A 16679-nucleotide genomic window follows, 5' to 3' on the forward strand; every position below is an offset into this window, starting at 1 on the left:
AACGGCCATTTAACCTGCATGTTAATAACAAAGAACTAGTTCAACGGTTTTACCCAAAGCATTTTGATATCAGTGAATTATTCACCAATTAATGAGGCCTTCATATAATTACTGCTGACCAATAAAGGCCACTAAAGGATTAGAGTCGTTTTGCTGCATTTCTAAGAAACATGGCCGCTCTCATGGCCACCAGCACCAGGCACAAATCGCCAATTATCTCAGCCACGGTCTCACTTTTTCCTGATAATTCCATGAAAATGGCTCCATAAATATGACATTCCTAAAGGTTGCTATTTGTTCTGAAAGCACCTCGTTTCAGCACAGGACAACAAACTGAAGCCTCACCGTGGCTGCAGTCCTTCCCTCCGTATCCGATGGGGCATTCGCATGAGAAAGTCTCCCAGCTCACCCTGCAGGTTCCTCCATTCTGACAGGGGTTGGACTTACAGAACGTGAGCTTGGCGCTGCAGCCTAGTGGAAGAAACAAAGAGAGTTACATCAATAATTATGCTTTTAAAAAAATGGATCACCATGATGAGTAACATTTATCGCGATGTGGTGGTTTTTGCTACAGCATTTGGAGACATTTGTGGTTTATGGCCCACAACACTTGAAGAGATGCTTCTTTGATTACAATGATTTGTATCAGTTCATTTAAAACAATACAGTCAAATGGCATTTGTGGACATTATGAATGTGTGTTTTTAGCGCAGGACATATGGTTAGGTGTGCTGACCAGGTAGCGTTCCATTGTTAGCAATGAATCCAGCCAAGTCCAGTGGCTTGTTGTCGACGTGCAGCTCCTTCATGCAGCCGATAAACTCCCTGGCGCCAAACGGAAAGTTGTCGGGTACATTGGGGACCCCGCCCAGAAACAGTGGACCAGTCAGGTCCAGAGACCTGATAGAGGAGGAGAGAAAGAGGACGAGGAGTAAATAAGGTGAAGGATTATCTCTCAAAAGGGGAGGAGAGGGATGTTAAGAAAGGGAGAACACGAGAACGAGGGTATGAGAGACTCAGAGGGATTAAACAAACCCAGAGATTAAATGTGTCATCAGAGGGAGATGTCAAAAAGAAACAAGAATCGGAAATAACCAGGGGATGTTCAGGAGAAACGAGATGATGCCGTTGATGTTGTTGAGGGTAAAAGTGGAAACAACAGGGGAAGAGAGAAACTGAAAAGATGAGAGGGAAGAGAAGACAGACGGAGAGGCAGATGAACAAACAGGAGATTAAATATGAGGAACAGCGAGTGTCAGGAGAGAAGAGGTAAAGGTTGATGACAAGGCAGAGGGAGAATGGAGACAGGAGCTAGCAATGAAAGGACGAAGATGTTAGAGGAATCAACAAATAGCAGACTTGCAGGAATAAAGAGGAGACGGAAAAAAAACATCAGCAGGAAAAAAAGGGAAACGTGGAGGCAGCCAGGGGAGGAAGATGAACAAACAAGAGATTAGATGCGAGTTACAGCAAATATCAAGAGAGAGGGGAGGTAACAGCAGATGACAAGAGAGATGGATGATGGGTGGAGGGAAAGAAACAGGAAGAATGCCAGGCGGAGGGCGGAGGGGACAGCAAAATAACAGTTATGTCTCCTGAGTGAGAAAGAAATGAGATGACAAAAACTGTTGTGTTGTCATTTTTAAAGCATTCTGTGTTTTTTTTTCCTCCCGTGCGACTTGTTTTTTTTGGGTTTTTTTTTTTGCTTTAGCAATGCACGTCACTTTGCCAAGCCAATAAATGCCACCGGAATATGAATCAAGGAAAGGCAGAGAGACAAAAGGCGCCGGAGTCGAACAAGCACGAGATTAAGTGCGAGTTACGGCGAACGCCAACAGAGAGCGTCATTAGAAGTGGATGTCAAGACTGGAGCAAGAGGAGGGCGAGCTGTTAATGGAGAGACGGAGAAGGAAGGGAGGAAGAGCGCGTTGAAGCGTTAGTCTTTGGCCTCCCTCTTTGATCCGTCTTCTCCGTCTCGCAGCCACACTTAGCGCTGACAGAACACAGCCAACGTGATTACAGCTTACAGAGGCGAGACCAGACATCAACACTATGACAGGCAGCTCTTTCACTCAATGTGTGCATATACGAGCGTGTGTGTGTGTGTGTGTTATGCACTTGTTGGCATACATGCAGAGATTTTGTTGGTACACGCACACACATGCGCAGATACACAGTAAACTTAGACAAAGTCAAACGCTTAAAAGCAACAATGTGGGTTTATAACCGTCAGTTTCAGTGGGCGAGAGAGGCCGAGATAGAGAGGCAGAGAGAGAGAGAGAGAGAGAGAGAGAGAAGCAAAGAGTAATGTAAAGAAATGAACATTAACAACAGGCAGAGTGAGCCGACAAGAAAACGAGATCAATCAGAGGGATACAGAGGCGAAGGAGCATGGAGATGTCAAACAGTCGAGCTTCATTAAAACCTCTGGTCTCCAGAGGTTTCTCCTGCAGTCTTCTCGCTACCCTGATTTGACATTCCCTAAAAATCCTTTTCAACAGAAACTTCTGCCAGACCTTTAGCGGGATTTTAACATATTGCACTACTTAAATCTACTTAAATTTTAAAACAATGATCAGCTAACCATTCATTTTAGACCATACAGAATCAAAGAATGATAAATCTGTGAAGCTAATCATTTAAAACTGTGAAGATACACACCAGCATCTGATCACATCATTCTCTCTGTGCCATGTCATCATGCATGAAGTATGCATGCAATGAAAGTTATTTACATGTCATTATAGGGGCCGTGGGCAGAAAATGGCTGAGAGATCAGTGTGAGGGGTTGATGGGAAACATGTCTTCCAAGACAGAGAATGTTAATAATATACACTAATTCAGTTATAAATACTTTCAAATAAGTGTATAAAAGTATATCTCTATTAGTAATTTTATCTTATTTAACATTGCAACAGACAACTTTCCCATCCTCCAGCATTTCTCAGTGGTACTTTTGTTGGCTATCCTGCTGCGAAGACAACTGGATCAGTTCTGTTTGTAAATGAGAATAACACAGGACAAACTGTGAGTTTGTTTAAACATTTAGTCCATCATATAAATGTGAAAGCAGACAGAACTGGTGCCAGGCTGCCAACTTAACTGTTAACCTTCCTTTTCCTGGGAGATTTGGTGTCTGATGGCAGACAAAACTGTCAAGTGAAAGCGAGGTTTAAAGGGGAACCAACCTCAATGCTGATGGGGTTACAATTCTATATCCATTATATTGTGCCACAAACATTTACTCAGTAATGATACAATAAAGCAGATAACTTTTTAAAAAGATTGTGGAATACTGAAATGCTAAAAATGTCTAATTATAAACACAATGACACTCATTAACTGTGTTTTACGGTACAAAGCTGTGTGCACAACCTCAAGTGTTTGTAAATGTCGAAGCCGTCTAATGTCGCAGTTAGTTAGTTGCCTCGTAGTCAGCTCATAGTCAGTATTAGTAAAGTCTTTTTATGCCTGTAATCTAGCGTCCTACATCCTGAAGGCTGCCACACGGACAGTGTGCTGCTGCACCCACTGACCAGCTTTATTGATTTTTCTACTTAGTGAAAAACAGCCTTTGATTATGTGTGAAGCCTCCGATCAGTCACAGATAGAGTTTAATCAAAGTTGCTCTTTGTGAAGACGCTGTCACATCCTGTGTGAACACCACCCAACAGCTCAGATCCAGAGCCTGTCAGCCACTGCACTCATGAACAAATACACTTCGGAGATTTAGCTGAATGTGTTTTTTACATTTACCTTTTTTGAAGTCGGTTATTTCATTAGCTATTTGAAAATGTCAGACATGAAGCTATACCAACAATCAACTGTCCTATGAATAGCGATGACTCAGAAGTCTGTGCTACATTACATGGTGCCAGTGCCAAGCAGATTACAGCAAGGCATTTCCTTGGAAGTATTGATAGGTTATGTTGAGATAGTCTTAGTGCAAGAAGTATGTATGCATGTAACATTTTACATAATAATGTGCTATACTGTACATGTAGGTGACCAGTGCAACTATATATGAATGAATGGTATACTCTTTTAACTCATTTGCAGCAGAGTCTGTGGTTGTTTTCAGACTGTCGTGACTAAAGCTTGTCAATGCAAAGCTGCTTGTTAGAGCCAGAATCAATGTTCACGCCACAGGTCATATTTGACATCTGACATTTCCAAAGCAATGTGGTGTTTTTATGATATTTTTATGATGTGCTGGAGCGCTTCATAGAAAATACCGGTATTGATACAGAAAAAAAAAAAACCCACAAAGCTGAGAGAAGGATAAACTCACTTCTTGCTGCTGGTTTGCTTGCCCTGCGCGGCGCAGCTGTAATTTCCGAGCTGCGTACCAAAGCGAAGCGACAGGGCCGTGTCGCAATCGTCGACACTCACCACGGCAATCTTCTCATCTGACGGACCCTGGGCCTCGCCGCTCATACTGCGCCTCGGCTGAACAATCACACACACACACAGAATTGAATACAGAGTCCAAACAATCAAAAATGACACAAGACATGCAAGAAATACAATATCATCGACTAGAGTTTACATCACTGCAGTTCCAACACACCAGACTATATTCAGAGTCTACACTGCTACTGCATATCATGTTAGAAAGGAAAGGGGGAAATTTGAGTTAGTAAGACAAGAAACCACAGGAACTGGATGTGGGTTGGAAAATAATGGAGTAAGAGGATATAGCACATTCACTCCTGACTTACTGTCTGCTGGTGAACAAAAGTGACGGACAGAAGGAGTAAAAGAATGAAACCAAGACAGACAAGGAAGTGTATGTGCACCCAGACACACACTCATACTCACATAGCGTGTAGCTGGCTGAGGAGAATGAGAGAACATGAAGAAAATTAAAGGAGATGCGTGGCGAATATGCATGAATGAAATGGTGACGGGCAAACGCCCACATAACAGTACGAACACACAAACCCCCTCGGCTCAGTTCAGAGTGCTCCGCCGGCAGAGAAAACTATTCTGCCGACGCATCAGAAGTACGGAACAAATAACGTGAAGCTTCAAAGGAGAAGTCATCAAACAGACATCAGAGACTCACAATGAAAGATCCAAAGTAAGTCAGATACCCTAACGGTCTAGAACTCACACACAAACAGAGGTGTGTAAACCCACCTTGTTGTAGTAGTGGATGTGAACAGTATGCCAGTCGCCGTCGCTCACGCCGCCCGGCAGGTAGGGACTCACCTGAGTAGATGATTCACCTGCAGCGAGACGGATCGAGTTTGTGTCAAATCACAAGCAGGTAATAAAAATCAGGGGTTTTTTTGTTGTTTTTTTTTACTTTCTATTTGTTTTTCCAAGCCTTTTTATTGAAGTATGATTATTCCAATGTCAATCTTTATCTGACATCCTTCAGTTTCTAGTCTCACATTCATTCTCGTCCTTCCCTGTATTCCCACTTAATACTTGTACACACGTGCAAGTACACACACTCAGATATGTATATCCATACATAGTATTCAGGTAGGTATTTTTTAGGGCGGCTCAATGAATGCTATGGTGAATGCTTAGCGCTGTTGGTGATGTCTGGGAGGTCAGGTGTAGTAACTAATGATTGTGAAGGCAGCACATCTGATACCATCTGAGTTTGTTGAAGACAGTCAGCATAGTGAAGAAGCAGGGGGACAGTACAACAGGATGGTACTTGTGCAATATGTAGTACTTCAGCAAAGCATTCTATATTTGATGTTGTTTCCTATCTTATCTAATTGAGCCTTATCTAATATGATCACCCTACAGGTGGAGGTGGTTCTCCATGTCTGCAGCATAAACCTCACATCGGAGAGAGGGATTGCGAGATTTTCTCACAGCACCAATTTTGACCGCGATTTTCTGCTCATCTAACCCCTAATGTCGTCTAATCCCTACCCACACTACATGTCTAATTGTAATCTGTATCATAATCTAATCCCATTTCTAATCCCTCACCATGAATAAAGGATAGAGATCATCTCCTTTTTTTTCCTCGTGGCAACACATGGTCCTCATAAATACAGGAATACCATAACGCACCGTCCCAATCACACACAAAAATACATAGATATAGTACCTGTGGAATATTTGAGCACCACTTGTCCTTCTTGGATCTCCAAGGCGATGAAGTCGTGTTTCTCATTGAAGCGTCCATTGTAGAAGAGAAGTCCACTGCTCTCCAGGGTGGCAAAACTAAAAAATACACAAACACACACACAAAACCATGACGGTATTTAGTTTTTTGATGAATATACAGTATGCATTAAGAATATTATTATTGTATTTCTACTGCATATTCTTCTATTTTGTATCCTGAAAATATACAGTGGAAATAAATGAAGCGACACTGAGTGACACATTTATACATTTCCAGATGAGAATCTTGACTCCGGCTCGGTTGATGCAACATTTGACCCCAATACAGTGAGTCTTACAATAACTCATCTCACATGGCGTAACAGGCTTCCTCATACGGGCTTTGTAAGGAAGAATGAATCATATTCAAACTGCAGCACAGTTAATAAACCATATTGCCGCAGCCTTCCACACCCTCCAGCTGCTCGTACAATAGTCTGCTTTTCACAGCGAGGCCAGGGGGACGTGCCGAGGCCAAGGCTGCCATGTTAACACAGCCTGATCAAAAGCACTGTTAGTTTATTTGATACTACTGCACAGATGACAAATCTTCTTTTCTGGCATCAAGAGGCAGGAAAGATCCCCACTGCAAAAAAAAGCATCCAGTTTAAAAAATGCTTTGGATCCTGTCTTAAAAATGTTTTGAAACCAAAGGCTTTCTCATTGCTTCATTAACTGGTGCCTGAAAATTCAAGTCTTTCAAAAACAAAATTTCCAACACAGTCTAAGTGAGTAGTTAGAAGGCTCTCATTTGTAGGTCGTCAAATACCACAATTTAGCCACGCCCCTTTTTTAACCCAGGTATGCTTTTGCATAAGATGCTCCCGAATTTAGTGATGTCACCACTTCCATCGTGGCAACTTTATACCCCTGTTATCTGAGAATGTTGCCGTCATCTGGAATAAACACGGGGTTATTCAATACCACATGTGTCTTGTTTGCACGGCTCTGTAGTAGTTCCAACAGCACCGCGGCGTCCTATCGCCTATTATGCAGATGTAATCTCTTCCAGGGCACCAGAAATAGCTGAAAAATAATGTAACCCCAGCTTTGCCAGGGGCCGTGAGCGGAGTCTCGTGGAGCGAAGACACAAGCGAGGCTGAGGGCGCCAATAAAGCCAAAGAAGCACATGTTTGCCGTGTCTGTTCTTGTTAGCGTGCTTGTTGTTTGGGAAATTCATTAGTTGGGACCAAAGAACTGCATTTGAAAAAAAAACTAAAAACACATGCAGCCTATTTAATACAAGGTGACTGTTTGTCTGGAAAGTAATAAAGCTCAGCAGCCAGTGACAACTTCAGACGTAGCCGCGGCCCCCTGACTGCAGCTGTGCATACATTATAACTTTGCAGCAAGCTCATATCTATACTGTCACAGCCCAGTACCACTGAGCCATATTATCCATCACACTTTCTCGGGCAGAGTTTCATCGACAAAACTTCTGAGGCAGCTTTTGGGTGAAAGATAAAAAGGGAACATTTTTTGCAGTGGAGAATTCAAATGCTCTGGGAGAAAGTGAGCGACATGAATAATGATTAAGTCCTGTTTGGCCCTGATGTGAAAATCAGGCCAAGGAGTGCAGCTGGCAGCAAACAGGATGCTAAATAAAACACTGGCATCAGGGGAAGAGGGCTTACAGTCAGCCAGGGTACTGTGTATCTACAGTTGGACATATCAGATAACAAGAAAGTAACTTTAGCAAGCAACAGCAGGTTTTGCGGCCCCAGATGTCAATGTGTTTGGCTGAATGTGAAGCAGGGCAGTGCTGAAAAAGACCTCACTGCACTGATCCCATACTGATACCACTCCGATACTGACTGAAATTAGCTGGATCAGGTGACCGCCACTGAGGCCAACCTATTCAACTCTGTTCTATTTACATCTACGTGCCGATATGCACAAAATGTTTACAGAAAATTTTGATTCCTATTTATATTGGACATTCCTCGCCCTGATTTTCCCAGCAGTTTGAATCTTAATCTCAGTTTGTTCAGTTAATTGCAGTTTGATCATGTTAGTGTAGTCCATTTTTTTTTTTCTAACGTTACCATCTGTTGCACTCTGTAAGCGGAACAGAGAGAGCCAATGACAAGGGGAACTCGATAACTACATGAAGTCACATCAATGGGAATCCACTCATACACAGCCTATAATAAAGTGATTAGTATGTTTAAATTGCTAGAAAATGTTACAAAGAGCCCCTTTAACAGTCAACATTTGCCCACATAGGAGACAAATCAATGAAACAAATCACGTGGAGCTGTTACACACCAACAACTCGCACAAACTCATTTGTCAAGAATACCATGACCGCAGCGTCTCATAGCAACCGCTCCACGGTGGCCACTCAGCCTAGCAACAACCCCATGGGCAATGTCAACCCTAGCAACTATCATTAGGCGACATCACCCATGGCAACCATCCCATAACCCCCTCTGTCTGACCACTCTTAGGGACCACTTCAGATCTCCCATAGATGACCACTCTGTGTGTCGAGAGATGAAGGGGCGGCAGGGAAGCGATGGCGGCGGGTTAGCAAGACAAAGGACCTGAAGCAAGGAGACGATCAGCGACCTCTGCAGCGAGACACTGTGACAGCATCATGATCTAAAGGCCAGCAAAACAAGCTTCAAGGCTGTGGCTGCTAAGTTGTGCTCCAAGCAAAGTTTAAAAAAAGACTGCTTGCAAGAAAACTAATGCAAATCTGATCTCATTCACAGTCTCTACTGCCATGGTCTGACCATGACAGTGGGTTGTTGTGTTTTTGTGTTTTCCCCCTGTTTGTCTTCCCCCTCCCTTTTTCCCTCACCTGCTCCTGTATACCTGTGTCTGGATCTTGCAGGCCTGGCAGCAGTGTCGACAATAGTGGAGAGACGCACCTGCAGATCATTTCACTCATCATCCCCTGCTACATAACACTGGTCTCATTTCCACTCCTGCGCCAGATTGTTCTGCCAGTTACGGTGATTAAATCAAGGGCCATTAACCATTGTGTTAGATTTGTGATTTCTTAGAATTGTTATTCTAGGTTCCACGGATATATACAGGTATGTTTTCTTTTTTTCTTGGTGAGCTCCGTCTCATGATGGCATCTTTTTGTTTCTACCTCGGGGCAGAAAACTCCAGCGCCTCTCCATCCCGGCTTCCAGAGTTCCACCTGAGTGGCTCCCAGGCGACCTCGCCTGCCTGCCCGCCGACCAGCCAGGCTCACTCCTCTGTTACACTGGACCACTGCCTCCTCCCTCCCTGACTCGACATAACATCTACAGGTGGCATGGATGTTGACCTCCTCTTTCCAGAGAGAATTTAAACTCGGGTATAAAACTTCAGCTTGAAAAACCTTTAAGCTTTAAGTCCCTGGCAAAAGGTCTGAGAACAAGCCACATTTTGAGTGTCAAAACTGCACAAATCAAACACTTCAATGGTGAACTTTAATGCAACTCAGACTAGCATATTTTGGTCTGGGTTGGTGATGTCAAGACTACATATGCTTGAAAAATAAAGAGTACTGGCCCTTTATCACAGTCAGAGCATAGGGTCACAATAGATTCAGAATCTGGCTTCTGCTGAAACAGGCGAGACTGAATAGGGAGGTGATAAGATGTACGATAAGGAGGGAAGGTGGAAGGAGAGCAAGCAAAGGAGATGAAACTGAAACCTGTAAATTGATGGATGAAGAGGAGAGAGAGGAGAAACCACACCTCTCACTGGAGAGGGAAGTGGAGGCAGCATGGAGAGAAGACATGAATAATAGGATCGATCTCAGAGAGGGAGATGAAATAAATAGATTAAAGCAAAGAGGCGAGAGACTCCTTAAGAGGAAGAGAACTGAGAATCAAAGAGCAGTGGTTATGGATCTGTGTCTGAGTGCAGCTGGATGGCGAGAGGCGGAGGCAAAAAGAAAAGAAGATAGAACAGAAAGAAGGGAGAAAATAGCAAAAAATCTGAACAGAGAGTGAGAGTTCTAAGGTCACATATAGAAATTTCGACCTCCGAACTACTCACGTTAACGAGATGGACAAGTGGAACCTCTGTCTGAGGCCCCGGAACATGACGAAGGACTTCGGTGGGAAGGAGCGGGCCGTGACGGTGCAGTATGGACGCTCGTAGCCTCCGGCAGGACACTCGCACCGGAAACCTCCGCCTGAAAGCTCCCGACACGTTCCTCCATTGCGACACACGCCTGGCACACACCTGCCCTGCCGCCGGTCAAACTCACATCGGTCACCTGGGGAGGTTAAAACAAAACAAAAAAAAATTATTATTGTAACCTCTTCCGAATCTCAGGAGGAATAGCAGCAACACCGAAGAACGTTCAATTAGCGCTGTCCTCACTGAACTCAGTGGCAAGTCCATGAAAACAAACACACACTGCGCAGAAGAGCATTGTCCAACTCAGCAGACGGTTACTTTAAATTCCAGTCAAGATCCTGCGGTTCATACACACTGAATGCAAACGATGGTTGAGAAAAAAATATTGTCATGATATTAATATTTGACTCATTGGACTATGACCGTGACATACTAAATGTTAAATGATGTACTAGAAGAAATTGATGCTGAATATGTTATCAGTGTGGAATAAACTGTTTATCCTACCCTGAAGCAAGTTCCCTGAGCGACACTCCATCAGTGTAAAGATGCTCTACTTGAGGAAGGTAATTTCATTCATCTCTAGCGATGCCCCCTCAGAAAACACTGCTTCTGCCTCTCTAAAACATCAAATATGCACCTAATGCAGGTCTACATGTTGAAACAGAGTTGACTCCCACAAGCCTCACAGCTCCATCACGGCTGAGATGGATGCTAGAGATACAGTATAACTAATAAGGTTTCAAGCCTCTCCTCTTAACCAATCAACAGTATCTAATAACTGCGGCGTTGAAGTTTTCAAGTAAGGTGAAGTGAGCAGTTTGTTTTGTTTTTCTCCGACAAAGAGCATTAATCAAATAGGCGAGGCATGCAAGGCTGCAATTAGCAGATCTCATGTGTTAACAGCGGGAGAACGATCAGTATCTACATACAAACACCACAGAAGTTGACCACATCTTTTCACCTATATCAATACACACAAGTTGTACTTTCATAACTGCAATCAGCTGATTGGCTTCTAATCACCGCTGCGGTTGCTTTAGGTGCCTTGTTAAGAAAAGGTCGTGTCACTTGAGAGCTTTCTGGCTTCCGAGACGTACACTTCACGTGAGTGTCTTGAAATTGCCCCCACCTATAAAGCAGTGGTTCCTTTTTGATGCCAGCAGCTTGACAGAGTGCTGCTTGTTTCCTTCCCTATCAGACAGCAAACCGCTTTTGCCACTTTAGATGCAAATTAGTACTTGATTAGATGGTGTAAGCAGCGGGGTGCTGATACCTGAGGAGCAGGAGTAAGAACAGCTGTTACAAAGGACAGACCTTCATCACCCCTCAGATGAACAGCCAGCTCAGTGTACAGTATTTAGGAGAGTGTGTATGCAAAGGAAAGAAAAAGGGGGTGGGGGGAGTATTTTCCAGCCGCCTGTGATTTCTGTTGCTTTAGAAACGTGGAAAAAAAAACAACACAAACAAATCAGCAGACGAGAATAACCACAGATTTGGCTGCCAGTCAAGCGCCGGTCTGAAGAGTCTCTGGAGGCACAGACACCCACGCAAAACACACACACACGAATACACATATACACAATCACCCACATAAAAAGAAAAGGTATGTAGGAGTAGACGCTAACCCTTTCTTTTTGGGTTTCACCTTTCCCTGAGCAGAATTGGACACACACATTGTCTGACACTTAGCAGCTGCGCGCAAAAAAACACCCACACCCAGTGGCCTCCATGTAAACAGAGCAGACGGGGTTTGAAACTAGCCTTAAGACAGATGGCTCCTTAAGGACCCACTTTAGAACCTGCTGACGGCTCCACACACACACACACACACACACACACACACACACACACACACACACACACACACACACACACACAATGATACCGAAAAAAACTAACCAAAATTCATACACATTAATAATGGATGCAACACATGTTTTTTTCTTTCTCAAACAAAGACATAAACATACATTCAATCTCTAAAAAACAGTCTCTTTCAAATTCCCTCCTCGCTCTCTCTCTCTCTCACACACACACACAGACACACACACACACACACACACACACACACACACACACACACACACACACACACACACACACACACACACATCACTGCCCCTGCCCTCGAGGCTGTCGGGTTTTATCATGTAGCTGTTTCTGTTGGCACATTGTTTGTGCTGCTTTTACATGCCAAAGTACCCACTGGCAGAGCCCTTATATCTTAACAGCCACACACACACACACACACACACACACACACACACACACACACACACACACACACACCGAGATGACGTCCTCCGGCTGTAAGTCAATAGAAGCCTTCACCTATCCTCATGATCATTTGGACACAAATATCATCTGACACACACAAGACATGGACACACTCTCACACACAGTCCAAACACAGCCACGACACACACACCCGAGGGCAAGTCACGAGCACACACAAATGCACAAGTCATACACACACAGACGGGCTGAGGGAAAAAGCTGTAATAGCACACACACGCACCATGTTTGATACACACCGATGCTGATCTGTGACACATACAACACAAACAGTATGATGTATTCAGCTGTGAAGTCACTGATGTAAACTTCAACTCCATCATGTGTCCTTACTTTCATCCCTCCACCCTCCTTCCTTCTTCCTCCGTGCTCAACTTTAAAGTGAGTAAAGGAAGCTTTTATCACTCTCTGCACTCACGCATGTGTCCCTCTTCACTTGGCTTAATGCCTCGTTTTTTTGTGCTCGATCAATTTTATTTGTCAAGCTTTCATACTGAACTCTCCGTCCTTGCTTACCTCATGTAGCTCATTCTGGTAAAGTGACTTGTTTTATCACCTCCATCCAACGATCTCCCTGTTCCGTTACAGTCATCTGCTCCTCTCTCCTTTCATCTCAAAGTTAATTTCAGCCTTACTCCTTTTCTCCACATCACTACTCATGCCACCAGGCAGCTGGGATCTGCCAGTTATTGGCAAACAAATGCACTCTCTCACACCACCAGATCACCCTGAGGAAACACACACACACACACACACACACACACACACACAGCCAATGACATTGAAATTATCACATCTGTCTGTCCTGGCTTAGCTTTCTCTCATCCTGTCTTCCCTCCTACATTGCACATATACTTCTATGTAAGTGTACACAACAGGGAAGCAACTAAATTGGGACACACACACACACACACTCGCGCTCTCTGTCTCTCTCTCTCTCTCTCACACACACACACACACACACACACTCTAATACATCACAATTTCCCTGCCTTTGTTTGTTGCACCCATTCATCCATACAGACCCTCTCATTAATATTAAAATAAATAAATAGACATTAATACTCATGAATTATGCGTGTGGCGAGACCTAAACACACACACACACACGCACACACACAAAAACAAATGCTGGTCCATTATGCACACCCAGTTGTGCACAGGTTGAGAGCCTGGCAGAAAATAAATTGAGGGTGGATGGAGGACAAAAAAAATAAAAAATACACACACACCACTGCGCGCACACACACACACACACACACAGCAACAAAAATAAGAACTGTAGACAAAAAATCCTCAGCACACACAAACACACTAATTAGAGGAGGTAGAGCATTGCAGACGTGATGTCAGACGGACTCAACGACAGACTTTTTTTTTTTCTAGGATTTTGCCCAGATGGTCCGAAGGCGTTCAACCTCATCGAGGCACTTCCTCTGATCATCAGTGATAGGCAAAACACACACACAGACACACACACACATTTAAAGCTGGACAAACAAGTTGCCTTTAGTGTGTAATTCCTCATTCTGCTCAGTGTTCAGACTCACATGTTCAGGAGAATGACTAAACAAACGGCGAGCGTCTGACACACACAAACACGCCCAAGCACTTCATTGACGCGCACACAGATGAAACGCACACACCCACCAGACACACAAGAGCCTGCTCAAGGCACCGGCACAGCCGAACAAAGGAGGTCACACACCCACACACAAACACACATGAGCTCATCGTACATGCATCCAACTGGTGGAAAGTAACAAGTATTTCTTATCTTTTTAATTGTAAATAATCATTTTCATTTCTCGCTACTTTATTCATTTTTTTTCAGCGAGCTGTGTAATTGTTTAGTCTACAAAGTGTCAATTCAAATTCAAAATGATACGAGACACAGAAGAGCAGCAAATCGTCACAGTGGACAAGCTGGATAAAGTGATTATTTCGGCAAATCCTACATAAACCAAACAAGTAAATGTTTTTAAAACCACTGATTAATTTTCCCATCAACCATCAGCTCTTCATTTCAGCAGCGTACCCAACGTTAGTCGATTAAATTAGCTCCACTTCAAACAGCTGCTGCACCAAAATGCTGCTTACGTGATTCTTGAGTTCATTTTGCATCAAATACTTAAAGTTTTTGGTCAAGTTTCAAAATTGCTGGAGTAGAGAATCTAAATTTCACCTCTAACAGATCCACAGACGCACACGTCCACCTACACACACACAATCCAAACCACACACCTATTCACAGCGCACAAACTTGAAAATACATTTCATCTTTGAAAACTTCAGACTCCTCTCCGCTTGCATCTTCGCCTTTATTGTTTAAAGACTGAGAACTATTTGCATTCACTTCCTCTCCTCCCTCCTCCTCCTCTTGCTCTATGTTGCTTCCTTCCTACTTTCCATCTTCCCTCCACCTTACATCTCTAGATATATAAAACACTCCCTCCACCGTTCCTCTCTCCTTCCTCCCTTCATCTCCTTCTGCATCTTGCCATTTTCTCTTCTCTTTTCTTCTCTTCCTCTCTTCTTCCTCTGTGCCTGGCTTAATGCATTCACACCACCCCTTCATTCACGCAGATGTTTTATTCATCAAAGCCGGTATTATTCAACCAACCCCCCGGCATCTTAGTTTGCTCCGCCCTACCTCCCACCCCATCGCCCCCACCTCCTCCCACCCCAACACATGGTACATCCCTGGAGGCCAATACACTCCCAGTTGCTTCCCTCCTGTCTTGCCTCTGTGGGTCCCCCTTTCTGGAGCTCTTTTTTTTTTTCCTTGCACACCTCCTCAACCAAAAGGGCGCCTTCAAGGGTACTACAGAGTCTGAGCTCTGGAGAGATACAGTCATATATATATATATATATATGACAAGACATCTGTAGTGATGATGTCATCAGGTGAAAGTGGCCCACTGATCACGCTCAGGGTCGTGTTCTCCAAGATGTGTCATTTTAATCGAGTTTGACTTGAAAGTAGGGCTTCCGTTCGTGATTCACGCGATGCCCTTGTGCCTCAGTAAAAAATTATCATGGCTGCCGTCACACAGTCTCGTTAGTCGTCCTGTTATTCACTATCTACCGAGCAGCTCTGAGATTTGTATCTGGGTGACGTCATTTTACAAAGACATTGCTTCAACTGGACAAATGGAAAACGAGGTGAGCTGTATTCCAGAAATAAATCCAATCCTACAGCTTTAAATGCACTAAAGAGGGCAAATCTGGAACCGGAAAGTTACTTATTAACTTTCATTCGAACTTTGTATACATCCTCACTGTCTCTCCTCCTCTTCCTTCATTGATTTAACATTGTCTCCCTGCAGCATCTTTGTTTTATTTCTGCTTTGGTACCCTTTTGCTTTTTCTAACATTTTTCTAGATGGCTCTTCATACTATTCTTACTGTTTGAGATCTCTCTGAAATTTTCCTCCTCCTCCTCCCACTTTTCTCTCCACTGTTTCCTTCCTGTGTACGTGCTTCTGTTTCATTTTCACTGTATTTCCCTTCCATACACGTTTCCATCAGTCTCAAAGCCTCTCTTCCCCTTTTTCAATCTCCTGCCTCTTTTCCAATCTGCTCTGTGCTTCTCATTTCTTCACACGCTTTATCCTCCATTTCTTACTTTCATCTGCCTCGGCCTCCTTCTTTCAAGCGATCGGATCCAACGTATCAATAACCATCACCTCCCACGTGTATTCACGATTCGCTTTAGCGTCCTCTTTCCGTTTAATCATTTTTTGTCCTCCGACCCTTTCATTCCTTCGCAATCTCATGTTCTATTCTCTCTCTTCTACTACGTAATCTTTTTTTGTTACTTCCGCTGTTGAATACGTCTCACCTGTTTCTTCCTCAGCTTGACAAACGTTCAGCTAGAACAGTTATTCACTTTGCGCATAAATCTCAACCAGTAACATGGAAAAAAGAAATTTTCTTTCGATATCAAAGACAAGTAAAGTAAATCTTCTATGACTTAACTATCTGTGACTGCTATAATGGTGAGCAAAGGTATACCGTACTTCCTTTACATATCTTAGTCGATGATGACTTTTGCATAGACATTTGAGACAAAGGTCTGCAATGCAACGCATCTGATGGAACAATGGGATCAAGGAAAATACTACGCAAACTTTCAGTGGACTAACAGAAAG

The 16679-nt window shown here is 43.5% G+C and overlaps 1 protein-coding gene across 1 annotated transcript in view; it reads right to left on the minus strand.

The window, feature by feature from the left end:
* The window catches only part of celsr3 (cadherin, EGF LAG seven-pass G-type receptor 3), a 104814-nt gene that overhangs the window by 49991 nt on the left and 38144 nt on the right, over positions 1–16679 (minus strand). The window contains exons 4-10 of the mRNA XM_037105545.1: positions 10141–10363; positions 6080–6195; positions 5143–5231; positions 4822–4836; positions 4292–4449; positions 737–900; positions 346–471 (exon numbers count right to left, since the gene is read on the minus strand). Coding sequence (XP_036961440.1) covers positions 346–471; positions 737–900; positions 4292–4449; positions 4822–4836; positions 5143–5231; positions 6080–6195; positions 10141–10363 — 891 coding nt within the window. The remainder of the gene's footprint in view (positions 1–345; positions 472–736; positions 901–4291; positions 4450–4821; positions 4837–5142; positions 5232–6079; positions 6196–10140; positions 10364–16679) is intronic.

This window comes from Acanthopagrus latus, chromosome 7 (genome assembly GCF_904848185.1).
Source record: "Acanthopagrus latus isolate v.2019 chromosome 7, fAcaLat1.1, whole genome shotgun sequence".
Taxonomy (NCBI): domain Eukaryota; kingdom Metazoa; phylum Chordata; class Actinopteri; order Spariformes; family Sparidae; genus Acanthopagrus; species Acanthopagrus latus.